Source organism: Actinia tenebrosa, unplaced genomic scaffold (assembly GCF_029948245.1).
Source record: "Actinia tenebrosa isolate PJP-AT-01 unplaced genomic scaffold, QUT_ActTen_1.0 PGA_scaffold17__23_contigs__length_9995812, whole genome shotgun sequence".
In the NCBI taxonomy this organism is placed as follows: Eukaryota; Metazoa; Cnidaria; class Anthozoa; order Actiniaria; family Actiniidae; genus Actinia; species Actinia tenebrosa.
Window position 1 is genome coordinate 9,739,921 of NW_028292577.1, and position 27,991 is coordinate 9,767,911.

The 27,991-nt window shown below is 42.2% G+C and overlaps 1 protein-coding gene across 1 annotated transcript in view; it reads right to left on the bottom strand.

The window, feature by feature from the left end:
- Positions 1 to 793: 793 nt before the first annotated feature.
- The window catches only part of LOC116298866 (uncharacterized), a 30,957-nt gene continuing 3,759 nt past the window's right edge, over positions 794 to 27,991 (bottom strand). Inside the window, 24 exon segments of the mRNA XM_089031702.1 lie at positions 794 to 3,190; positions 3,564 to 3,785; positions 3,866 to 4,172; positions 4,581 to 6,098; positions 7,153 to 7,377; positions 7,810 to 8,400; positions 9,612 to 9,857; positions 10,562 to 10,798; positions 11,197 to 11,322; positions 11,738 to 11,947; positions 13,094 to 13,416; positions 14,362 to 14,654; positions 15,341 to 19,287; positions 19,547 to 19,707; positions 19,894 to 20,637; positions 21,122 to 21,263; positions 21,714 to 21,922; positions 22,165 to 22,257; positions 22,646 to 22,783; positions 23,445 to 24,116; positions 24,561 to 24,717; positions 24,719 to 24,969; positions 25,806 to 25,977; positions 26,389 to 26,657. Coding sequence (XP_088887828.1) covers positions 1,542 to 3,190; positions 3,564 to 3,785; positions 3,866 to 4,172; positions 4,581 to 6,098; positions 7,153 to 7,377; positions 7,810 to 8,400; positions 9,612 to 9,857; positions 10,562 to 10,798; positions 11,197 to 11,322; positions 11,738 to 11,947; positions 13,094 to 13,416; positions 14,362 to 14,654; positions 15,341 to 19,287; positions 19,547 to 19,707; positions 19,894 to 20,637; positions 21,122 to 21,263; positions 21,714 to 21,922; positions 22,165 to 22,257; positions 22,646 to 22,783; positions 23,445 to 24,116; positions 24,561 to 24,717; positions 24,719 to 24,969; positions 25,806 to 25,977; positions 26,389 to 26,657 — 12,902 coding nt within the window. The 3' untranslated portion in view covers positions 794 to 1,541.

Genomic DNA, 27,991 nt, shown 5'->3' on the forward strand with positions numbered 1-27,991 from the left:
GCTAAAATAGTAATTTACTTATCTAATTTAGTTGACGTACACTATTCAAAAGTTTGACTGAATGCATTCTACCCTTGAAACGAAGTGTGCTAATTAGAGTGTATTAAGTCGGATAGACACAAAAGAAAACAGTGAAAGCAATTAAAGTGTGATAAAGCGTAATACGCTAAAGTGTGTTTCACGGGTTAATAAAAACCGCTTTCCCTCATAGCAACACTATGTCTAAGAATTCCGACTCCGAATTTCAAACGCTTAACTGCAAAGCTATCGGTATTCACTTAACTGATCTTGAAGAAATTCAAATCATAGTCAATACCGGTAGCTTTGCAGTCAAGCGTTTGTGAGATTCTGAGCCGGATTCATATCTCGAAGGATTTTGAGTCATGTGGTTGCACTCCAAGAGTATTGCCATAATTTCTGCCGGTTTCTGATACTGACCGGTATACTGCGACTATTGTATAGAGAGGTTTTGCAACATCACGTGACGGCATCCATGTAAGATGGAAGGAACAATATACTCGTTTTACGCGAGAAAGAATTCAATTCCCAAGAGCTAAGGCCTAACTGGCAGCCCAAGCTGTAGTATGGGCGTGGGCACGTGATGGTGTAGTCTCAGGGGAGAAAGCGTTGCGTGACGACACTGAAAGGGGCTGTGGGAAGACTAGTGATGTTGCAAAGCAGCCGAATTTCCCAGTCCCCACGCCACTAACAAGTGCCCAATCCTCCGCCTTTTTTCTGTCAAGGGACATTAATCTGTTTTGATTTTGTAGTTTTATCAATAAAAACATTCAAATATTTTCATACGCTTTATTAATGCGAAATACGGTTAATTATTGACAATTTTTCATCTAGTGCACTGTGAAAACTCGATATTTAAAACCATTATCAAAGTCACGACACACGACCCCAGGCTACATGAAAGATTTACAGCAATTATATGCCATGAGATAATCTCAAGATTTATTTGATGCTGGAATGTGTGTCGATTGTCGCAGAGGAAAATTTATGGTGTGCTACATTCTAGTACCCTTCTCAGCTTTCTAACAAACAATAGATATTTAGCTGAAGGGACTTGGTACGAGAATGGGTGTGCGTGGTGTTTCAAGGCATTTTAACAGACCATACAACTGAAGCTACAATACGAAATCCTGTGCCACCAAGCTGCGAAGCATTCATTGTGAATGCATGAAGAAAATTCTATTTGATATGGCCATCATAACTGAACTAGGCTTGTACAAAAAATGTAACTGAAAAATATGCATCAAAGTCGATCGTTCAATCGTTCTGCCCCGGATTCTTATTTGTGAAAAAGAACGAAATCTCGTACACAATATGCTTGATGTATAGAGCCGAGAGATTTCGTTTTTAGATCTATGTGAGTCTTTCAGACAGCCAATCAAATACAACACCCCAAAAATCATTACTATGGAATTAATCGTTTCATACCGGGCAAATGTTTTGAATATGAAAAAGTCTTTACAGCCTACAACACAAATATCATGCAATTTGTTTTATTAAGCTATAGCTTTTTAGACGAATTTTCAAGAGGTCGAATCTGGATATAGATCTGTGCAGCTTGGCGAACGTGGTCCGATGCCAACACTCACGACGTCAAGATCCCCACGACTGGACCGGCGCAATTGTTTCCCTGTGTTCAATGCGTCGCCGAGGCTTTTTCTACGTGACTTGTGGGTTCCGTGAACATTGATCTGTGATTGACCATTCCCCGAAGCCTGATGCGCATCATAGACGGTGTGTGGACTTAAGAATTGAGGCGCAGGCATTGGTTCCTTTTCATAGTCATCCTCAGCATCGGAGTCCGTGTCGTATTCCGACGGTTCTTCACTGCTGTCACTCATTCTGCTTACTACGTCCTGCATCTCCTCCTTACGTCGCTTCTCGCGATACGCAAACACTGCTTGGATAATGTCTTCCTCGTTGTGATTAGCAATGTACTCGTCAAAGATCGGGATGGCATCACAGATGTCGTTCTCGCAATAATTCTCGTCGGCTTCTAAAAGCATTGCCAAAAGCAGCTTCTTCTTTCTGGTCAGGTTTTTAGTGTCGAACCATTTCATTTGTCGTATGTCTTCCATACACATATTACGGAATGCGTATTGGATGTTGTCAGATATTTCCTCGATGCTATCGACGTCTTTCTCGAGTTTGGACTTTTCCTCCACGTAGGTGGGCTTAATAGCGGGACCAACCTGTTTGCCAATGTTTTGCTTGACAGTGTGCATCATGAAGGACATTATTTCGTGGTCGTTGGCCTGATTGAGAACGTCTCTATTGACTTCATTAAAAGTGTCACAAATGATGCTCAAGAAGACGTTCACCAAGATAAATATTATGACAAGAACGTACGAGAAGAAGTACAGTGGACCAAACAAACGATTGGCCTGCAGAAGGGAAGGGAAATCTATATCTCCCAGTGTCATTCCGAAGAGTGTCACAATTGTCTGATGAAGGCTTGAGTAATTATCATCGGCACAACCAAACACTGCGAAACCAAATTGAGCGTAGGCGAGGAAAATGACACCAAAGTAGATGAAGAAGTAAAAGAGTGGTCCGGCGGCTTGTTTGAGGGTCCTGGTTAGTAAAGCCATTCTTCGGTTGAAGCGAAGTAAGCGAAGAAACTTCAGGAAAGAGAAGAACACTGCCAAGCTACAACAGGCAGACACCCATTCGTCCAGGAAAGCAACGTATTGGAAGCTGACAAAAGTATCCTGACTTTCTTTCATGGTCTCTAATGTATACGATGTCATCCCCATTCTAGCAAAGTACAGTCCAACTGAACTAATCGAAAACGCAAGAACCACTATTTCTAAATAGTTCCAAGCGTCTTTGAAGTATTCTTGTCTCTCATTTCGGTATTTCTTGACTTGGTTATAGAGAAAGTATAGCAAGAATGCTATGTAGGTGATCTCGCATGCCATGATGAACGCCATTTCTGGGCCAATGTAGCGGTATAGTCTTAGAGTCTGTACCTTTGGCATGTGATGGTACGCTCCAGTTGCTCGCACTTCAGTCAGTAATGTCACTGCGCTAAAGAAATTGGTGTAGGCGTTATAGACCGTGAATTCGGCGAAAACCGCTCTGGTGTATTTGTCGATCCATCCCTGAGATGAAAGCAGGTTTGCCATTTTCTCGGCTCTGGTTCTGTCGCTGCCAAAATCAGCAACATAACCTAGATTTGGTGGGAAGCAAGAACAGGAATAAATATCAACTAACTTGGCAAATACACAAGGAAACAGCAAGCTCACAGCCCAACGAACAAGGAAACTAAACAAATGAACAAACACAAAAACTACGATGATATGCTACGAACCAAAATCAGAACAGGCAAACAAATAGCTTGACACATTCGGCAACTAACGATTGCACGCTGAAGATAAATAAATTATACAAAAACCGTGCAATGTAATGACTACACACACAAATCTACACAATTTGGTAAGGTAACTAGATTACACAGAGTAATTTTCATCCATGCCCTTTTCTATATCGAATTATAATTCTGAAGTTGATTTTTGCAGAAAGTTGATGGATTTTAGTCTTACCTCCAGCCCAATAGGACGCAAACTGTCCCCAGTAGGGCGTGCCCTTTAGCTCCCAAGCGCTTCTGTAGTACCAGGGTGACTTGCTTTTTGGGTTTTTCGTGTCGTTGACTCCGAAAGGTTTCCAAGAAGGAAGGTAGCTTTCCTGGTCTTCTTTGTCCCAATCATAATCAGCGTTACATTCGTTGAACATTCTTCTTGCAAAAGGCAACATGGTGCATTGATCTAAACAAACGAAAAAAAAATTCTTGTAGTACAATTACATTCCTCTAGTCTAGGCAAACATCAGAAGATTTTTCACCTACCTCTTTTGATTCTGAGTTGTCTTATTCGAGGTGAGCCCACGAGGTAAGCGGTTTCATGGTCAGCGACAAAGTTTTCCTTATACTGGTGCACAACAGAAGGGTTGTCAATGTAATTACCGGTGACCGTTCTCCATTTGGATGCGGTCCTGGTATTTCTTAGTTTAATGATTTTCCTTTGTTTTTGAATCTCCTCTGCTTCGATGACGCTGTTGTTAAAGCGTACGACTGGTCCGTACCAGTACTGAGGTTTAAGGGTTGCAAGGTATGTCTTGTCAACCCACACCCAGTACTTATCAGGACTATCACTCTGGGGGAAAAAACAAGATATATTTATTTACTGTATGAAATAATTCTTGTTCAGGAGATTTTTGCTTAGATTTTGCGTTATAGGTGAGTGGGAGAAATCACTGGCTGAACGGCGACTACTGACAGACAGACAGACAGACAGACAGACAGACAGACAGACAGACAGACTGACTGACTGACTGACTGACTGACTGACTGACTGACTGACTGACTGACTGGCTGACTGACTGACTGACTGACTGACTGACTGACTGACTGGCTGGCTGACTGACTGACTGGCTGGCTGGCTGACTGGCTGACTGGCTGGCTGGCTGACTGACTGACTGGCTGGCTGACTGGCTGACTGACTGACTGACTGACTGACTGACTGACTTATTGACATCAATTCCCACGAGTCTCTGATTCTTACCGAAGAAAATTCATCCATTCCTGTGTAGGCAGAATCAACAAAAAAAGTCTGCATAGCCCTTGTTACTCCATAAGCCATTGGATCTCGGTTGCCATAGGCAATAATGAGCATGATGACCAAGAAGAACAAGTATTGAACCATTTCTTGGATAATGGACTTCATTTGTTTTTGTTTTAATCTTAGCTGGCGTGCCGCTTCTAGTTTCTCTGGGTCTGGAGGCTTGTCGACGAAACCTAATTTCCTTAGAGCTTTCTCGTCATCGGAGTTCTTAACGTTTTTGTGAACGAGTTCCTCATCTTGAGTGAGTTCGCTGCCTTGCTGTTCGGTTTCCTCTTCAGCGTTTTTGTTCGGATCTTTAATGACGAGAGCAAAGAACATGGCGGCAGCAAAAACCTTGAGGGGTTGTGAGATCAGCACGTCTTGCCAAAATGAGATCATCATTGAAGAGATCCAGCCTTCGGATTTTTCCTTGCCGAAAGTGAGGCCGTAGAAGACGGTAAAAGTACCCGAGACTGTAGAAGCAATGAAGATCAGGAAGTACGCCAGATACGCAAATTTGGGATCAAGTTTCTTTGTTTTCTTCTTTGTCTTTTCTGCTTTAGCTTTCTTATCCTTGCTCTTGTCATTTGCTTCTTCTACGTCATTATCATCATCATCTTCGTCGATGTCGCTCGCGTCTTCGGTGATTACTTGTATTTCATCATCGGGTTTATATTTGTCTCCCTGTTGATGGGGGTCTTTCTCCTTATCTTCTTTCTTCTTAGTAGGATCAGGAGGACGAAGCTTGCGGAAGATAGTGACCACAATGATGTTAACGGGCAGAACAACCAAGCTGCTTGTAATGCCAATGGATATCTGTTTAATCGAGAAGCTGAAGGGTCCAACATGGATAGAGGTACCTGAAGAAGACTCGTCGCCAGTCTGATAAAACATGGCGTTGGCCAACATCGTCGTGAGAATAACAGACAAACAACAAGATAAGCGCTGGACACGAGTGAACGTGCTCTTTGGAGGGCGTGCCACTACGGAGAACCACAGATGGTTATCGGTGAGATTCTTGCGCGCCTCCGTTGAAAATAGAAGGTTGAAGCTAGTGAGTTCTTCCTTGGTGGCTGTCTGAAGTGTTCTGTCGATTTGCCCATCATCTTCCTCTACTGCAAGCCATCGAAGATTAACGAACCATGTCTTGGTGTCTGTCTGTAAGTCTCGCACCATCACCCGGGACAAGAACCAGGATGGGTTACTACCCGTGTTGTTATGCCAGATGCGAAGTTGCTTGAGTTTGCCTAAAGAATGCGGAACTGCCAATAAGAAGTAGTCAACGGCTCCACGAAGGAATTTCACTCGTGTTGGCTCAGGATCCTTTAGTTGCCTTGGCGACGTCTCGTCCAGTCCACCTGTAAGAATCATGTAGACTTCAGATGTAGTACCAGCCTCCTTTGCGTGACCCGTATAGATTACGATCTCGTACAGGTAGTTATCCCGCGGGTCGTTGTCGGGCAGAGGTGTCAGACCAACCTATGAAAAAAATTTCAATTGACTTTATTTATTTATTCATATTTATTATCTTTACAACTAGTTATGAATAAGTAAACACGAACAACGGAAACAAGAGAAACTAGTTGAGGTAAACAAGAACAGAATAAGAGTCCCATATTATCATTGTTCCTCCAATATAAAGCTCCTTTGTTTACATTACGGTCTGGTGTGGTTAATAGAAGCATAGTAAGTGCAGGGAGGTGCTTTTCTTATATGGGGAGTAGCGTATAAGTAGGTTTTTAACTGGATATGGGTAGGTAGGCAAAGGACAGTATAGGTAAGTTAATAAGTGGATAGATTGGTAGGAAGGTAGGAAGGTAGGAAGGAAGGAAGGCAGGAAGGCAGGTAGGTAGGTAGGTAGGTAGGAAGGTAGGAAGGTAGGAAGGTAGGAAGGTAGGAAGGTAGGAAGGTAGGAAGTTAGGAAGGTAGGAAGGTAGGAAGGTAGGAAGGTAGGAAGGTAGGAAGGTAGGAAGGTAGGAAGGTAGGAAGGTAGGAAGGCAGGAAGGCAGGAAGGCAGGAAGGCAGGAAGGCAGGAAGGCAGGAAGGCAGGAAGGCAGGAAGGCAGGAAGGCAGGAAGGCAGAAAGGTAGGTAAGTAGGTAGGTAGGAAGGTAGGAAGGTAGGAAGGTAGAAGGTAGGAAGGTAGGAAGGTAGGAAGGTAGAAGGTAGGAAGGTAGGAAGGTAGGAAGGTAGGAAGGTAGGAAGGTAGGAAGGCAGGAAGGTAGGTAGGTAAGTAGGTAGGTAGGAAGGTAGGAAGGTAGGAAGGTAGGAAGGTAGAAGGTAGGAAGGTAGGAAGGTAGGAAGGTAGGAAGGTAGGAAGGTAGGAAGGTAGGAAGGTAGGAAGGTAGGAAGGTAGGAAGGCAGGAAAGTAGGAAGGTAGGAAGGTAGGAAGGTAGGTATATAGGTATGTTATTAGATTAACAAACTAAGAGTGTGGGAAGAAAAAGATGGGAAGATAAGTCAGGTGAAATAAAAACTTGTTTGTGAAGTAGGTGTTGTTACTGACATCTTTTAAAGTATCACGAAATGACTCACCTTATCAAGGTCTTTCTTGTCTGCTCGTCTTGCCCATATCAGCAGAATAAAGTACATTCCAAATATCACCATGACGACTATGAATACAATGGGGTTGTTCAACAGTTCATCCAGGCTAATCTTACTCCAGTCGATCTTGTTTGGGGGAACAAAGAAATCTCCTGCGAAGGATGTTGCGTGTGTTGTGAAACACTGTGTTACAAATCTGGTTGTTGCAGGACCAACCTGATGTAAATAAGATCCACAAATTGGATTTAGAAAGACAAAAACCAGATTGATGTAATGACCCAACGATCAACCGACCGACCGACAGACAGAAAAAATTACACGAGGGATGCTTAAAACAACCCTCCTTGCCTTCTTTATTGCCCCTCATGCACATCACATGAAAGAAAGCACGGGAATCCCGCAACTATGCCCTGCTTGGCCATTAATGTATTTTTAAACCATCTCCCCTCCCTTCACTGGAAAAATCTATCTATTTGAAATGTTGGAAATATTTGGACATTTTTCCATACCATGGATCTGTCCAAAAGGTTCAAATCGATACATTTTTCCAATGTCATATCACATGAACTCCCACATCACATGAACTTCCCCCAGATCGCTCGGGAATCCCGCAAACATGTCCTGTCCTACATGGCCATATTAACGTACCTTTAAACCAGCATCACTAAATTTACCAGTGGTCTCATTCAAGAACATACAGGCTGCAGTGAACATGGATATGTTGTACGATATTGAAGCACCATCGCCCTCCTCCGGTGAATTGTACCCTCCCTCTTCGCAGACAGCAAGCTTCCAAGTCCCAGCTGCAGTGTTATTCAGCTCGTCATTCGACATAAACATCATAAAGCGACTTTTGTCTTTCTCGGTGGCGTTAACTTGGGTGTCATTGGGAGACAAAGTGTAGTTAAAGTCGTGAAGGAGTTTGGTTGGTCGGTCGCCACGACGGAGGTACAACATGATGGTGACGTTCGGATCCGAAGGAATAGTTTCCACAAAAATAGAGCTGTGATTCTTTGGTACTTCAAGCAGATGATAATTACACTCTCTGGGATTGAGCTGATGGGCCGTCATGTTGATTGTCTGCCCAGTTTGTTTTATACTCAGTTCGAACGCCTTTGGAGTGTCCTTAACTAATTTATCGCTTCCATCATCATTTCCGAGTTTAAAGGATATCAGTGCTCCCGAGACATCTGAGGCACCGTCCGCCCATCCGTATGGGTTATTATTGAATGAGAAGAGCTGGAATACGATTCATAGAAAGCAATTACTATCACTGAGGTGATTTGGAATCTAGGAGTGCAATGCATTGTTTGACACGGCGAAAATTTCCGAGTATTTTCTATTGCCACTTGTCAAAATGAAATTTTGTCCATCGACAACGACAAAAAATACTATTCCTAAAAGATATTTGATTTAACAGATCAAAAACAGTTTTCCGTGTTTGATACTCTGATCAAAACACGCGGGATGTTGGGAGAACACGAGAGGAGCGTAGGAAACCACGACGCGTAGCGGAGTGGTTTCCAGCTTCTCGAGTGTTCTCCCAACATCCCAAGTGTTTTGATCAGAGTATCAAACACAGAAAACTGTTTTTGATTTGTTTTATAAAATAACAAACGCGCGAAAAGATCGAAAAAAAGCAAAGTCTAAGTAAATTCTCCCTACATGTCGTCTTATTCAAACTGACTAATGAGCGCGCGCGATAGATTAAAAATGACGATAGCGTGTTTTGATACTCTCATCAAACATGGTTTTCGACCAATCCTAGCGCGCGTAGTATACCAATTATTTTATAATAATCTTTCCACGTATGATTTTTATATCTTTAATTTTGGAGTAAAAATTGTTTATTGAGCTGAAAAATTAGAATATTAAGCTACGAACAAAATATTCGCTGATTGGCTAATTCGTTCTAAAATAAATAAATGGATGGATGGATGGATGGATGGATGGATGGATGGATGGATGGATGGATGGATGGATGGATGGATGGATGGATGGATGGATGGATGGATGGATGGATGGATGAATCACTTTATTTTTAAAAGTGTCTAGTCGTTCTAGCGTTTGGCACTAATTGGGGACACTTTTCACTCACACGCACTACCACTACATTCAATATTCTATGCACACAACGCTCAACTCATATGTTGATTTTTATGGCGGGAGGAAACCGGAGAACCCGAAGAAAACCCTCGTAGCATAGAGCAACACGTCAAACAAACTTAATTCACATGTGGCGACCTCAGGGCTCGAACCAGCGACCCAACCCGATGGACTCACAGCGGTGAAAGAAGACGCGTTAGTCGCGAACACCACCCATGCTGCCCATGCTGTTCTGGCTGAGAGAAGTTAAATCCGCTGGTAACGAGGAGGTTGTAGAGCTTAATTTGTAATCGAGTAGTTAGTTAATTAGAATGTTCGACTGAAAATCGAGCAATTTGCCTTACCTTAACAGAAACAGCCTCCGAAGTGTTTGAAGGCATAGCATCTCCAAGTCCACCAATAGTCGTCCCAGAAGGAGATGAAACGGTTTTCAGTTCATTTGCTGGTTTAACAGATACACTTATGTTTAACAGGGGTGTGGCAATATCTAGGTCCTCGCCCGGGACCATCCCCTGCAACAGTACTCCACCAATGTTATTCAAAGTATTTGCAAGCTTCATACTCTGTTCTTTTTGTTCTTGTTTTTCTCGCTGCAGAAAAAAAATATTTGCCAGGCATTGATATCACTAATGACATTTTCCTAAAGTGCGAAAACGGGAGGACTAGCTCGAATAACTAATCTCGAAATACAGGGGATTTTCGCAGGAAATTCCGGTTTGAAAACAAATGGTGTGTATCATTCCGATCGGAAAGTTCCAGAAAACTCGGTCTTCTTCCGATAGACGCGTTCGCCATTTTTTGGAAGAAAACGTTTCCCGCTTTTTTTTTTTTTTTTTTTTTTTTTACCATTATAGCAAACGAATTCCCAACCGGAATTGGTTGAAATGGTAAGTCCCCCAGATGTCACCAGAGCACTAGCCATGCTTCAAGGGAGTTCTAAAGCAATTTGAATCGAGAAAACACTCCTTCCCTCCCAGTCACGACTTATGTACTTTACCACCCCCTCCATCCCACACCCTAACTGAAAACCCTGAATTCATTCGTTATTGTTATTTACCGTTCTCATAATGGCTGACGAGCGCACGAAAATGAGGCCACCCAGTCATCTTGCAAGGCTGAGCAAGGCTGCTCATTCAAAATAAAGGTAGATAGCGCGAATTCCGGTCAAAACAAAAGATCGATTTATATTACTTTTCTTCTCTAAACGCACTTCATGTGCTTTGACATCTTTCATTGCGAACTAATGACCGTTTTCGTGCACTTGTCCGCCATTATGAGAGTGGTGTATTCCTACCTCTTGTTCTGCACTAGATTTACTTGGACTTGGAGTTTGTTCTATTGGGGTGCCATATTCATCATATTGTGGCTCAGGTGTAGTTTCTATGGTAGGCGTAGTTAACGTGGTACTGGCACCGGAGTCGATTGCACTACCGAATGCCGAGACAAGACCTGTTGCTGCATTCGCCAGTTCGGACGGGGGGAAGTTACTGATATCGCTAGCAGCTTCCATAAGGCAGTCCGATGATTGTTTCTAAAAAAAAAGCATGAATTGAAAAAAAAAAAAAGGTTATACTTACCACTGTTAACTTTCATTTAGTGGAAGAGACCCCTTGCATGTGACGTCAAAGCTGCTCAGCTTGGAGGACAAAACAAACGAATTTCAATCTCATGAGAATTGGAACACTATTTGTTTTGCTCTACAAATTGAGCTGCAATCCGAAGTGCTGCAAGGGGTCTATAGTTTACGTGTCATTCCCTGGCGGTACGATTTCTTTGTTTAACAGTTGCACATGAGAAGACACATAAATATGGGTGCAACTCAAAGAAAGAATCAGAGAGAATAAGAGAAAAATATCAAATGCCCACATTCTCAAGGGAATGACATGTGGTCTGAAATACACCAAGATAAAGGGATCTATTGACTCGTACCTTGACCGCGTCTGTGATAGTGGTCTTTACTTCTAGCAGTGAACTGATAACTGATGATTTGCAAGATGCTTTCTTGGAGTCTGAACTGACGATCTGACATGTGCTGTTCATTGAATATTCAACAACCTAGAGGATCAAAGAATGTTGGGAGAAGAATAAATTGAAGGTGAAAGAAAGTAGGAAGGAGGAAGGAGGAACAGAAGAAATAATAAGCAAGCAAGCAAGCAAGCAAGCAAGCAAGCAAGCATAAGGAAGGAAGGAAGGAAGGAAGGAAGGAAGGAAGGAAGGAAGGAAGGAAGGAAGGAAGGAAGGAAGGAAGGAAGGAAGGAAGGAACAACAAGAGAAAAAACAACTTAGCTAAAAAATATATATGGTAAAATGCATACCACACATATATCCGAGATAACTCACAAAATTGTAGAAATTAGTGCAAAGTTTTGTAGATCTACGGTCTACTAAACTTACAAATTTGTGCAATTTTCTTACAACGTTTTTCACGGATATATGGTATGCACTCCATGGATTATTAATACACCCTTACATTTTGCACGAGATTTTGAGTTGCTTCAGACAAGGAAGCCAGGGCAGGAGTTGCTTGGAGGGATTTAATGGTGGTGATTGTGTTAAGTAAATATGTACAAAGATCGTCGATTTTTCCTTCTCCTAATAAAACGTTGATTGTGCCGTCTGGATCTAAAACACCATTGAGGAACTCTTGGAACTTTCCTTCGCTTTGTTCCTGCAGTTTTACCTGAAGAAAGATAAAGAGACAATGATCTATTCTGAAATCAATAGACCTCATGGGCTCTGCCGCACTCGAGCATAATGTTGTCCCATTTCAGACCACGTGTCATTCCCTTGAGAATAATAGGTCGAGTTGAATTTGCAGTGCATTGTGAGGCTGTTTTAAAGAATAAAAAGAGGCCATCTTGGAAATATGTCCCCTAAATCAGCCCAACAATGCACTTTCCCAAACTTTGTCTTCAGTGGCATTCGGAGACTTTATTGGCTCTACTAGTGCCGAGTCTTCTAGTTTTTTTAGCAATAGACCTCTTCGGCTTGGGGTAATGTTTTCCCATTTCAGACCGCATGTTTTTCCCTTGAGAATAAGATTCTTTGTTTGAGCTGTGTGTGTCTTCTCATGTGCAACCGAGCGCAAACCTTAAACAAAGAAATGATACTCTAGGGAATGACACGTGGTCTGAAATGGGAAAACAATACGTCAGAGCCGAGGAGGTCTTATAGACCTCTAGCTTGGGTGTAATGTTTTCCCCTTACAAACTACGTGTCATTCCCTAGAGTATTATTTTCTTTTTTAATGGTTGCGCATGAGAGGACACACGGATATGGATATAAGTCAGACAAAGATTCTTGTTCTCAAGAGAATGACACGTGGTCTGTAATTAGAAAACAGTACGTCCAAGCTAAAGAGATCTATTATCTAAAGCCGGTGAAATTGTTCCCTAATGTTTGTCGCTGATGTCACAGAAGTAGAATCATGATCTGAGGCTTAGCCTCGATAGACCTAATTCGTCTTGCTTCAATATTTACCCATTTCAAACCATGTGTCATTCCCCAGAGAAAAGGATTCCTCGTTTGAGTTGTATCCACATTCATGTGTCTTCTAATTTGCAGCCTTTAAACAAAGAAATGAAATCTTTGGGAATGACACGTGGTTTGAAATGGGAAAACATTGCACCAAGACGAATTAGGTCTATTGTATACGAATGTAATCTTTTCTTTTATCAAGGTTCATTGTTTAGTAAAGAATGTACGCACTATGGAACGATAGAAGTTGATTCAACTTCCACGAGCTTTGGTTGAATGGCCGAATATTTTAACATCTGAGGCTAAGGCTGGGCAAAACAGAACTGTGAGAATAGTGCTTTAAACTTACAGTAACGTTCACGTCCTGAGTTTCACAGCTTAATAGAGGGTCGCAAATTTGGATCCTAATTTTCTGGACAAAATCTTTATCTTTCTTCCCGACCGGTAACTTCATTATTTCTTTGACCAAAGCAGCCATGTCGTTTTCTTCGGATCTCATCAAGGTGAGCGGGGTAAGTATATTGGTATTCTCATCGTAAAGATTAACAGAGAATGTCAAATAATCATCATCGTCATGCCAACCACTGCAAGATATGTTGAAAGGAGTCTCATTGTCTCCAGTCTTGGGCTGGACATCACACGATCCATGCTTCGGTCCAGAATTTGTTATTCCTGCAAAAAGATTTCGATGGTTTCAGTTAGAGTGCATACAATATGTCCATAAAAAAGTTAACTCACAAAATTGTACAAATTAGTGCAAAGTTTTGTAGGTCTAAGGTCTACTGAACTTACTGTACAAGTTATGTGCAAATTTGTGCAATTTCTTACAAGGTTTTTACGGATATATGCACTCTAATGAGGCTTTGGGCTACAAAGCTACTAATCAAATCCAAAATAAGAATTCGTTTCATGATTGATGTATAAATTTTAAATGTAACATCTGTTGGAAACAGAAGAGCAAGATGATGTGAAAACAATATAGTAAAGAGGAGAGTTAAACTAGTACACCTCCATCGCCAATTTGGGTAACACACAACAGGCAGAACGAAGCCTGGGAGTGGATGAACAAACAATGAATGGTGAGATAAAACGAAGAACACAGTTCACATGTAGAATACACATTGTCCATAATCCATGCTTTCTTTGTTTTTGTTATTTTGTCCAATCCCAAGCTTCGTTCTACCAGTAGACACCGACCCGCCAATTTGTTTGTTTAATGATTGACGCAAAAAAAAAATGACTGTAAAATCTGTCAAACGTTGGAGAGCAAGATGACGTGAAAACCAGAGTGAAAAGACGCACGCAGAGATGCTTACCGTTTAAACCAATCTGTTCGATTGAAAATTCGTTTTCTAATGGTAAGAAAAAAGCGGGAAACTTTAACATCCGAAAAATGGTACACGCGTCTACTAGAAGAACCGAAAAGAGCGGGAAAAGTGTACCTCAATCGGAAGTTTTCCGGAACTTTCCAAACGGAATGATACATTTGTTTTCTAACAAGAATTTCCGGTTTTTCCGGGTAACTGGTAAGCACCCCTGTACAGTTCAATTTTAACATACCCTTGGTACTCCAAAAGATTAAAGCCCCCGTAACTATATCATCGTTTATTTTTTTACCTGTTCTAGCAGCAAAACCCTTGATTTTATGAAGAGTATCATATGCCTCGATTCTGAATTCGTATTCACTGTCTCCTTGCATCATGTTAGGTTTAACAACTATATTGATGAAGTTTAATTCGGTCTTTAGCATCTCTTGGGAATTACTGACTGGAACCATTTGATTGGTTGTCTTATTTCTTACATTGATATACCAGTGATAGGTTATTTCACCGCATTCAGGACATATGGCTTCCACCTTGAGGGAGTGCTTGTCAGAAGGGTTGATTTTGTGACCGCAACCAGCGACGCATCTGGAAAATAAACAGCAAGACTTTCTAAGAAATTTTGTTGATGAGCTTTTTAAAAACAATAGTCTCTTCACACTTGCACGGCTACCTTTCAAGATGGCGCAGGGATCTGTGAAGGGGACTGTTGTGGCGTGACAGTGTGACAAATGACAGCGTGAGAATGGCACTGTAAAAGTTTGATAGTGAAAAGGCCAAGTGAAGGCGTTACGATGCAAACGTGACGGTGTGACAGTGAACTTTAAAAGTATGAAAGTGAAGATGGTAGTGTAGCAATAAAGACGTGAAAGAGTGACGATGTAAGTAAGAGTCACAGATTGGCAATGTGTCAGTGTGACAATTTAATAACAATGTGGCATACTGACAATGTAATGCCATGGTGTGACGGGAGACAGTACGTGTATGACAGAGTGACAATGAGGTTGTGGTAGTGTAAGATAATAGCAAAAGTGGCTTGATAATGTGTGAGACTATCAATAACGTGACTTTCTTAGTTAATTTGGGGGGATGCAACTAGCGACTTTTAAGTCAAAACATGCCAAAATAAGTCCTTAAAGTATTAATCTTACTATTTCTACGGCCTGAAACCAAAAGTCAAGATATACATACAACCTTTAAGATTCTCCAGGATGTTGGTTGCCCCCCTCCCCCATTGATGGTAGAAAATATTGACTACCTTATATTTTACTTACACAATTTTACAGTCTGGAGGGTTTCCTTCCAACACTACCATTGAAAGCGACATCGTCGCCCATCTTGTGTCCTTGGCTACCAATACAGTGACCACGTAAGTATGATTAATCCTCATACCACTAGTGGGAACTATTATTTTCGTATCATTGATATCGAATCTTCCAGGGCCGTGGCCATTACAACCTCGATAAAGATGTGACGGTGCGCCGCCCGTAGGACCCAACGCTGCCTGTAAATCTGGGTGCAATGTTAGAGGTTTAGCTGGCAAATCTGTCGAGTTTCCAAACACTTTAAGAGCCTCAGTCTTTTCACCACAGAACCAAAAGTAGTTCATGCCTACGTTGTCACCGGTGTCGGGATCAAAAGAAGGTGTTCCATCAGTTGGAACGGGTTTGCCATAACCAACTGACTTTGCTGTACCCCCAAGTATCTTAGCAAATAGCGGTGACTTGATAACTTTAACGTACGCTATACTTTCCTTAAAGATTCCCACGGTCCCACCACCGATCATTTCTACCTTGCACTTCACCATGTATGTACCATACTCCAGGCAACGCTCAGGGATAACGAGGATGGGGTCAGATGTGGACATATCTCTTGTACAATTCGACGAATATTCAGAGCAGTTACCAGTCGTGTCGTTGCATTTTAAGAGATCCCATTTCCTGACTGAAAGTTTAGTGGCTTGACAATCGATCTTGATCAAAGGTGTCAGTTTTATTCGTGACGCCTTTGGATAAGGAACAGCTGTTTCCATGGTGAAGTTTGCTTCCGTTAATGTGAAGTTGACCACGGGGTATTTACAGGGTTTAGGAGATAGGTTAGCCAGATTAGTGAATGTCATTCTGGAGACTTTGTTACAGCCAACAGCGTAAATATCATAGTTGCCGATATAGTAATGGAGATGTGTGATGTTCATTGGTATTTCAGACTTGGTGTAGGTACGGTAGATCGTCCCGGAAGAACATTCAGGCTCACAAATTGCGTTGACGGATGGTTTATAGACATATGTGGTGCCATTGCCGATATTGAGTGAGTAACAAGCTTCCGTCCCGACCTGATCTGCAGCCAAGAGAAAAATGAATTCCTGCCCCATGCGAACGGGCCCATTGTTATTGAACGTGAAACCTTCAACCGCGTCTTGTAGATGAAGGACGAAAGTCTTGGTTTCGTAACTAACAGCATTAAACATCGTGATCTTGGCGGTATAAGTACCAGCTGTGGTGTACATATGACGAAAAGAATTATTACTTGACAAGGTGTTGGTGCCATCGCCCCAGTCGATTGAAACAGAGACATTGGTTCCATTGCCCCAATTTACATCTAGAGATATGTTGTTTTTCGTGGGGAAGTACGAGGAATCCACCCCTCTTCCAGGTGACCCCGTCCCATATAGGCCGCCACTGGTCGTCAAAAGCATCACATCGTTGTCAATAGGAGTCTGTACTTCGACTGTGGACGTGAGATTGACACTACTCATTTGATTAGAACAGGCGACATCAACAGGATACGCACCAATGGCCGCGTACGTATGTGTTAGAACTAAGGGGGGAACAAGTAGATTCGTTGTCTGACTGCCATCTCCGAAACTCGTGATGCAGGTGAGGTTAGTTGGTGTCGCTATGTGGGCAGGTTTATCGATCGTGCACTGGGTATATCCTGGTGGGAATGGTTGGCGTTCAAGACACACTAAGAAAACTTCTTTGGCAGGGTGTTGTGACTTGATTATATTTATAAAGGTCACCTCACTCACGCTATTGTTACACACAATATTGACATAGAAATCGCCCTCAACAGCATACGTATGGGAAACGATTTTACCAACCGAAGGAAAGACATCCAATGTAAAATGAGGAGGCTCGTAAGCTCCGTCCTTGAAGTCGAAATAGCAAGTGACATTTGATCCCTGGGTCATTTTGATCTCGATCTGTGAAGTATTTTTAACCAGGATATACTCAGGGGTCAGTCTCGTCGCAGTCGCTCCAGTGATGGTATAGTCGACCTTGAAGCACATTGTAAAGTACTGCTGCAGTGTTACGTTGTTCACTGAAGTAGCATCCATGCAGTAAACACCGATAGCATCACACGCGAACGTAACGGAACCGTTTGTCATCTCGGGATTAAAAGAAGGAACCATGTCTACACTTGTCCCCGTGTGGAAATTTCTCTTCTTGAGTGTGAATTCCACGCCTGTGCCTTGAACAACGCCGACATAAGCAGTAGTTGACTGCCCGTGGGGACAGTTGGCAAGTTGGTCGATGGCAAGTCCTATCATTGGTTTTTCAACAATTGCCAAGGTCTGATTCGTGATATTGTAGAGGCGATTAGTACACTTGATGTTTACATCATAATACCCAGGAGCAGCGTAAAGATGGTTAAAAGGTTTTCCCACGTGTGATGAGTTAGAGCTGCCAGTCAAACCATCGCCGAATGTCCAATCACAAACGAAATCAGTTCCACCATCTATAGTAAGCAAGCACGGAGTGGGATTAGAGAAGTTCGTTGGCGGGCAAACGAGCGCGAAGTTTACTAGCTTGTAGACTGGCTTGTGAACTTGTATCTCTTGAGACGTGTTCAGCTTAGAAACGTTGTTAAAAGCCGTCACGTTGATTGTGTATATGTCATATATGCTATAATGACGACAGAATCGAGTGTCCTGGCTTTCTGCTGCTTGACCATCTCCCCATTCGACTCTATACGTTGGCGTTGTTCCTTGGGTGACGTTGGTGACCACACAAATGGTTTCATTGACTTCAATATCTCTTGCGGCGTGTTCCACAACGAAACTTAATTCCAAGATCTCTTCCTCTACAATGACGAGCTGCGTTATCATTTGTTCTGATGCATCATTAGTCGCATTGACGGTCATATGGTAGACTCCCACTGCATATGAATGATTAAAACAGCCAATAAACACATCTTCTATATTGAATGTGCCGTTAGCCACGGATACTCCATTCCCAAAGTCTGCTGCTACTGTCACTTCGTCTCCTTTGGTAACCTTGAAGCAAATGGTTGTGACTGTTGGGTATACCTGTGGTGGAATGCTACTGGTCAGATTCAAGCCATCCACCTTGTTAAGGACCTTGATTTGGCAAACCATGTATACTTGGGATACTCCATTTGAAAGGTTAATAGAAATACTCCTAGTGCCTTTTGTTGAGTAAGTGTTAAAGAATGAGTAAGCCTCAAGTGCTGCTGTCTTGTTACCTTGTAGTAAACTTGCGTTGTCAAAGCGCATCTCGTAGGAGATACTGGTGCCGTTGTGGGCATTGACCGTGAAGTTATAGGGTTCGTTGACGACTGCACCTTTACGGAAAATATAAGTCACTTGAAATATCTTCTCCTGCACTGCGATCGTTTGCGCGTATTCTTGTGAACGTTCCGCTGACTTGACTGTAACTTTTTCAATATATTCACCGATTGTGGTGTACGTTAATGGCAATTGAAAAACGCACTTGGCCTTGATGAGAAACAAGATCGAATATCCCAAGTGTTTCACTGCACTTCCCGTCAGATCCAAGACACTTCCGATGCCATTGTTTTGGCCAGTGTAAATCACTGCGGACGAACGTCCACCAAGACCTGAGTCACTGGAATCTCTACTCGACAACTTAGCTGCTCCACTAGAGGGAAAATACAAGGCGAACACATCTCCCATAACAACGCTAGAGATATTTCCTTTCTCAAAGTGAAGGCGGTGTCGACCAACGCTTGTGAAACAAATGAAGTTAGCTGACACCACTTCGTGGCGTTCGGGTGGTGCAGTTAGCGTTACGTTGTCTGAGTATGAGCCATTCACAACACAGTGTCTTGAGTCAGTTGAGAACGTCTGGCCATCCGTGCAGTTCGTAGTGAAGGAGCAGGTATTTATTTGGGCCTCTCTTCTTCCATCAGTGTACGTGTAAACATTAGTGTCTCCCGATCCGCAAACGGGGCGAAGTTTCTAGAATTGAATTCACAACTAGATTTAAACAATTATCTTATCAATTATAAAACTCTTTCGCTTTTTACGCTGAGACTGTGAAGCCTTTGTCATATTCATTAATTGTTGTCAGTATGAAGACTGCAAGCTGATTACCTGCGAAACAGTGATTAGCAAACAAAACCATCTGTCATCAGCGCGCAAAATATAACAAAATCCTTCGTGTCTTTGTCCTCTGTAATTGCACGTGAATTAAAAACAAAGATTTTAATGTAGATACCTGTACAGAAACACACCCATCTCTCTCTACATTGACTTCGATGCCCAGAAACTGCCCGTCATCAGGAGACCTTGTGTCAAGGAGTACGATAGTACCGCTGATTTCTTGGCTTCCACCCACGGGGGTATCAAACGTCTCTCCTAAACCAATACCAATAGAATCTGCAGAACAGGTTGATATAATCGTTAATAATGTATTAGTATCAGGGGCGTAGCGAGGTCTCGATTGTAGGGGGGGAGGGGGGGATTTGCCCCCCTGGCTAAAACCTCATCTCCTCTGGTTTAAACTGACACGCCCCTGCCTCAACCCCTAAGGGATCAATTAAAAGTCCTGGTCAGTTAACTTACCACACAGTTCCAAAGATACAGGTGATTGACCGGGCAACTGGTAGCTGAGTTGTAATTCTGTACCTTTGGCAACTTTAACTGCACACGTTAAATTTTTATGAGTTTGAGCGAAGTCCGGACAGTCCAGCTCGGCTTCGAAATCATCGTACACCTTGATGGCCGTGTCGTAGCGCTTCTCGTCGCTCTCACCGGCTGTATCCAAATAACCTTTGCAAAACACGTTGAAGTCCGATGGCACGGAGTAATACGAGTGGTTAAGAGCAGTATTTGTGCCAGTAACTGGAAGAGACTCACCAAAGTCGCATTCTGCCATAGAGTTTGCGGTGCATGTGGTTGAGAAAGGAGTCAGGCTGGCTACTTTTGCTGGAGTCGTGCAGCTGAAACTTGTTGGAAAAGATCCCGAGACAGAATAAACACTGAAGGCGTCATCACTTCCGCAGGTTAGTTTCATATTGCCGCTGCAAGGAGTGTTACAAAAAGAATCGGCAACAGCGGTCGCTACCGAGGTTCCACAGAAGCAATATTTGCCGTACTTGAGAGCCGCGTAGGTCTTGCTTGCGACCCCACAGGCTGTGATGCATTTCTCAGGAGTCAACGAAACACTGTCATAATGTTCAGCGGCAGTGAATTGGCCGCCCTTGTAACAACCATGGAAGGCTTTGGCTAAAATATTCAAAGAATGAACAAAACGAAAGGTTTCAAAACTTGCAATCAAAAAGGACTTTGTGGACCAATAAAAAGACACTTGAAACGAATCACAATTTATTGTTCCGAGTTCCAGTTCCCTTAGTAACCGTTGCTATGTCCCACAAGCTTAACAAATAAGCTAGAATATCTAAAAATTTAAACTCTAATCGCGAAAAATTGATGATAAATTGTTTCTATTGTTTACTGTCCTCTGAAAATAGAATAAAATTGCCTCGTAATCCTTGTAGTATTCTTAAAAACAGATACTGTGTAGTCGTTTATGGGACAAGATTTTAATTCCAATGAGAAAACTGCTGCAACTGTGATTGGTTAGCCTGTGGTTAGCCTGTGGTTAGCCTGTGTACGTTTTTCCTCGTAGGGGATGAGGGTGGGGAGCGGCTGTACACAGGTTAGTGATTGGTTCACTATTGTCTGAGTCGGGACTATGAATACAGCTGAATTTGGAGGATAACTCAAAGCACATTTTTTACATACTAAATAATCCTTGAAATGAATGGGAGGGAATACTTTCAAAAGATACCTTTTCTGGTTCCTAGTATCTTGACCTTCAAAGCAATTTTCCCAATAAAGGCAATGGGTTCAATACGCAGGCAGCGTGCTTCCAAACCAGAAGCCATGGCAACAGTAACACGTCCAGTAGAATCAGTATTGCCGTTAAAAACCTATGGGTCATATAGAAACTAGTTAAACAAGTATAAGACAAGTAGGGATAAGTGAATTTGTTGAACACCAGTGTGGAAAAAGAGATGTTGCTCATTTATTATTTATTATTTATTATTTTATTGATGGTACGCCATCCCACCTCCCCAATCCTTATACCACACAACTTCCCACACCCTTACCACACCCTTCCCATCCCTCGTAACCTCCATACCACTTTCCCAATCTTTGTACAACATAACTGTCCCTTCCCATCCCTTGTAATTTCCATCCCACCTTCCCAATCCTTGCACCACACAACTTCCCACACCCTACCCATCCCTAGTAAACCTCCATCCAACCTCCCCTTACAAACCCACCTCCCCAGTCCTTGTACCACGTACACAACTGTCACTCCCCATCCCTGTAACCTCCATCCCAAAGTTAGCTTCTCAAGTCTATCACTGACCAACCTTTTTAGAAGAGCCATCCATAATATGTTGGAAGACCTTGCAGCTCTTGCTGGTAGACACTGCAAACGTGGTGACGTAGTTTTTTTGATCTGATACGCCAGTCCCTTGTACCACAACAGCAGTGATGGCACGGACCTGCATGGTGTCAATCTGTAGGTAAGGATTCTTGTCCATTGGTGAGGGACTCCATGCCGTGTATACAAGTAAGGCTAAAGTAGGAGACAATTAACAATGGACTAGATCAACTTCATAAAAACTACTGATATACAGCATGTTTCGAATTAAAACTTCGAGCCCCTGATAATCCCCCAGATATACTCAGCTGTGCTATAGACGCTCGCGCCAAAACCTTCCTCACTCCCGTCAACACTCTCGCTGTGCTACCGATGCCTTCCCCCCCTTCCTCACCTATCGTCCTCTTATTAGTAACTCACCAAACTCCACCACTTACCATCTTCAGAGGTTATCTTGCCATTGACCGCCGGTGTATGTTGACTTTCTACAGAGCTTGAGGTGTAGATGCTACCAGCAGTGGAGATGGTCGCTGTTGAAAGTAATTAACACTTATTTACTGGGACCGAGGGAAACAGTAGGTTTTGTGGTCCCGAATAATATAATATCTTTTAGCTGATACACGTACACCTAGCTATTTCACTAAAGGTTGTACGAGCCAAAGAAGATAGACGAGAGACAAACAACTAAACACCAATTAACAGCATTAAATATTTCAACAATAAGTTCCGTGTTCTTTACGAGAATAAGAGGCAGAAAAACATTTCAGCTAATCTTGGATCTTGGAATAATCTCATCTCCTATCACCAGTCGCCTAGGCCTTTTTCTTCAACACCCTTTTTTTGAAATAGCTATATAAAATTTATTTGGTTCTTTTTTTTTTTTTTTTTTTTTTTTGACTGATAACTAATGGCATGCACGTCTACCTTGAGTTCCAACTCCATCGCGTCGGAAACACGTGCTACCATCGTGACAGCAGGTAATGGAGGTACACTGAGCAGAAGTATAGCCTGGACCAACAGACGACACTTTGACAGCAGGGCTACAAGATTCATCAACTGCGAAAAAGAATTCGTTTATTAATTACTCGGGCTTTCAAAGAAATGCCCGAGGTATAAATTGGGCTTTATTTGCGTTCTGTCACAAATCGCAGTTGCGTTCAAAGCGCATGCGCAAGTTCTATGCGCAAGTTCTATGCGCAAGTTCTATGCGCGTATTATGCGCCACATAAGGACATGGTCGAGCAATGGCGGAATTTTTCAAGGTTTCGTCCGAAGGATGACAATGTTCACGAAGAATTCTTTCGATTTTCTGCTATGAAGCCCGAGTTCACGCGGATATGCGTCTAGTTCTTACAAGAGCTGACCGAGATAAACGTCACATCGTCATGCGGAAAGATGGCAGCCATAACTTTTCTTATATAAGATAAACCTAAACAACGCTGGATTTGAAAATTGAATTCCAATTTCCGTGTACATTGATCATGAATTTAGGATCCCCTGTCTGGGTAGTCTTCTACGCAGGCGCTATTAGTGTCGTCACGCAACGCTCACTCCGTTACTTAACAACACTAATAGCGACTGCGTAGGAGACTAGAGTCTGGGAGCCAAGATACTAGTTTCTACTTCATTTTAGAAATCCCTCACGTGACCTATCAGGTCCAGGCCATGGCGGTAATAAACACGTGATCTGACAGCTTTATATCAAAAGTTTTCTTACCAATCCCAACTTGCGTACAGGACAGTCGTTGATTGATCTCTACAGCACTCAGTTCCCTATTCCAAACTGCCACGTCGGAGAGAATAAAGGTTCCTTTCCTTGCGTCCGTTGAGCCGATTCTAAATAGCGTATCAGCGCCTGAAGATACCTGTGCTAACCGTTCCATGTTGCTGAATTCAATGCCATTAGCGTACATTTTCAGATTCTTATCCTTGGTCACGACCATAGCAATATGGTACTGCTTATCCTTGGCAATGGCGAAAGACAACTTGACGAATTCCGATTGCAGATAAAAGCCGCTAATTATATTTGATGGTTCCTTGAAATGTACTAAAAAACCTTTACCAGTTTTTCTGGTTCCCAATAACCTAGTGGTTGTGGTTAAGGAACCAGGAATGATTAGTCGGAACGAGAGCGTCATGCCATATGCGCAGGTCTCAACATCCCCAATACAATCCCCCATGAAGTCTCCAAATATGGCGTCTTTAGGTGTAGCGGCTGTGGTATCGAACATTGGAGCATTTGCAAACATGTTAAGGGCGGTAAATGATGCTTTCATATCAGGGTGGCTTATATTAGTTTTGGCATTTTTACCACCATTCGTATCCTGGAATTCCCCTCCTGAGATCTTGTCCATGGGCCAGTAATGATCTGCATCTTGGTAGCACTTATCTTAAAAAGAAATATGTTGTGAAAAAAGATGTAGCTTTTTAGAAAAAAGTTAAAGGGGAAACGGCGAATGGCGTATTGTGATTGGCGAATGCACGACCGAAAGAAACTGTGGGCACACATCTAAACATGAATAATCGATATGTTTTAAATGGTTTCACACCATACATCCTTGAAAAACTTTGTAAGAAATTGCACAAATTAATGCAAATTTTGTACATCTACGGTCTACTAAGGTCTACTGGACTTAATAATTTGTGCACTTTACTATAGAGGCTTTACACCATCACGTGATGGCAGCCATGACTTAACAGTATGCGCTCTAATGAAAGTATTGTATCAGGGGTTAATTATATTAACTTTCAACTAAACATAACCCCGTTCAAGGAGGTTCTGTAGCGGATAATTCAAATGGCCTAGTTGGCTTAGAGTGTCGATATTACTTACTTTCTCGATTGCATAGCGTTACAGTTGTTTCTGTTGTTGCTTCAAAAGAGATATATCCCACTTCAAAAGGAGAGGCATCTAGATACTCAAAGAGCACGGTTGTTCCAGACCCCAGTACAATGTTTGCACTCCTCAAGTCAATCCAAACAGATCTCAGACCACTCGGCGTCACAAATGTTGGCACAGGCAACGTTGTGCACCTCCGCATCTGTGCTATCAAAACGACTGAGCGTACATTTTCCTTCAACCCCTATACCAAAAGTATACTTTTTGGCTGAAGTTTCGTTTTGGAGTGCAAGAACACTTTCACGCCCTGAAGACTTCAAGATTAGGGATACGGTGCGACCAAATAAAGGACGTCGTTCGGATTTAGTTGCAAGTGGAAGAACTAACGTATCGCAGAGCTTTCCTGTTAAAATTTCATGAAATGATAAAGAAAAGAGTAAATTGAGAGGCTAAATAAGAGGCTTTTTCACGAGAAAGAATGGACTACTTCGACGATACGGCGGCCATCTTGCGAGGGGGCAAAACAAAACAAAAACAAGACAAAGATGACTGGTAAATATCAAGAGTTTCATGTGTTTGTCTATCTTTTATGGGTAAAGGTGATGGATGTGGCGTCTTGATTCATCTTTTCTTGTATACACTTGTGGTGAGCTGTTGATATCAATCGACGTCATTACTGTAAACAAACCTTTATTTGCCCCCTGAATACCCCATAATGCCTTGCGATCCAAGATGGCCGCCGCATCGTCGAAGTAGTCCATTGAAAACTCCTGAAGCACAATAACGCCGATTGCGTGACACAACCAATTTTCTTAAACATGCAAAGTCCATTCCTCACGAGTATTATTGCAAATATCCTTATTTATTTTCTTAAAAATATATATTATTAATTGATCGAGCTATAATAGTATAGCTTTTACAGAAGCTAGACAGCCCACTGTGCGTACGCCTGTACACACAACTCGTAACACATTATCCTTCGCCGTCGTCACACAACATTCTGCTTGTCAAGCTGTTCAAAGTACTTGTTGCTGGTAACTGGTCACACAACTTGTATCACACGGTCCGTTACACGCCCCTGTAACACTGACACTGTTCGGTCAAGCTCCTCACACAGAAATTTATGTAGCGCAAAGCTTATAACACAGCTTGGTCATACTCGTCACACAACTGTAACACATGGTTTGTCACACAACTTGTAGCGCCTAAATTCCGTCCTTCCCATTGGTTAGCTCTTACCTTTATTTGCATTCCTGTTGTATATTTCAATTTCTCTGAATCCGTTGTTATTTGAGGAGTAAACACTTTCAACTGTAACCTTCACCCAACTAGAGCGAACTTCTGGGAAATACTTGACTTCCCACGTGGCTGGGCCCGAGGAAACAGTTGCAGTATTTCTTTTCAATGTTGTCTGATAATATAATACATAACGCAGTAAATTATGCATCATTCTTCTCATCATCAACACTAATTATCATCATCAACATGTATTACCGCGCCAAGTGGTGCATAAGGCCTTTACGCTCTTCGCCTTTTCAGAATAATACTTTTGATTTCTTTAACACTGGTTTTTTTCGGGGTGAGATCGTTAGCCCGACGCCGAACCCCAAACCTGGAGGACCAGGAGAACACTATTTTTCTGGCTTCTAACCTACGACCTGTTCGGCATGGTTGGCCCTAACAGGAGTACAAGACTACAGCCGACATAGCTTTAGGGGAACATAGGTTCACACAAACCGCCCCACCATGGTAAGGGGATTATCGCTTCCAGTCATCAACACTAATACGTATCATCAAACATCACATTTCAAGACCACAGTACCTTAAAAATCTCGCCTCCAGAAAATTCCAAGGCAATCTTTTTGTTCTGTTCAATCGTGCTTGAACGTTGCATGATCCTCAAGGTATTGATAGTAAACTGTCTAGCGAAAGTGATCTTGACAAATATTCCAACTCCTCCTCCTGTTTTTTGCCATTCTGACGAAATGCTGCCATCGATTGCATTCGCGCAATCAGTAGATCCTGTTGTCGAACCGCAGGTAGCACCATTCGACGCTGCTGCTACGTTGATGTGAGTGGCGCTTAAAAAATCTGGAATAAATAAAAACAGATATTGAAGATGAAGTATTGTTTCAATTACGAGTTGCTGTATTCTATTGGGGTTTCAAAATCCTCGTGGAATTTCAAATGCCTCGGCGAGGCGTAGCCACGAGGATTTTGAAACCCCAATAGAATACAGTGACGAGTATTTGATACGACGTTATACTCTTTCTGTTATATTTGTTTTTATTTCAAAGTTATATTACTTTGAAATATTTCAAAGTCCGAGTAAAAGGACTTTGAAATATTTCAAAGTACTAGAACTTTGAAATGGGTGCGGTCGTATTTGATGGGGGTTTCAAACTACTGCACTTGGTACAAATAAGGCCCCGTCCACACTATGCCGGATAAATTTGAATCCGAAATTTTCACACCGAAACCGAAAAAAACGTTTTCCGTCCACACATGAAAACGAATAAAATGTTTCGCGTCCACACTAGTCCGATCAGAGCTGGCAAAAACGCTTCATTGCACATCTGGGCATGTGCATCGAAGCTGAAATTGAGCCCGCGGTGAATTTTTAGCCTTCCCGCCATGTTCCCATGACAATCATGACGTCATCGTATCCGAAAAAATTCGGATACGAAATGTTCTCCGTCCACACTAATACGGTTAGCCGGCGTTTTCAAATTGTTCCACTCTGGAGACCGTATTCGAAAAAAATCGTTTTCGGTGAAGAATTGTTCCGGATTCGCTCGGACTAGTGTGGACGGTAGGCCTAACCGAATAAATAAAAATTCGGATTCAAATTTATCCGGCATAGTGTGGTCGGGGCCTAAGAAACCCTGGTTGGTCGATGAGCTCATGAATAATTAATGAGTATGAGATAAACATATCAATGCCATCCTTGAAATCCTCCTCGATCATGAACATTTTCATATCATTCCCATCCATATACACTTATTTTAATAAAGTTAGTCACCAAAAAACCTAGAAAGCTGAGGTCACTGAGGATCATGGGAAACTTTTAATATCAAACAAGTAAAGCTTTTGATACAATTTGCTGCTTGAGGATGCTCAGAAGAGGTGAGATTGTAACTGGTAAAAGATCTAAAATCCATCAACAGTTATTAAAGCGGTTGAATCATGTAAAATGTAACTACCCATAATCCTTGTTATATCTTAACATCATTGGAATCGATCTCATCATCCAGTTTTTTGTCAGCCACATCTTGATCAATCTCATGCATATGCACTTAAGGGGCACTTGGATGAAAATCGATGAAAATTGGAAATGACTTGAAACTTGGTTAAGTTTATCTATATGGCCTCAATAGTGCCCCTTTAAGAAACATTATTAGCTACCAAATGTAATCTTTTCGATG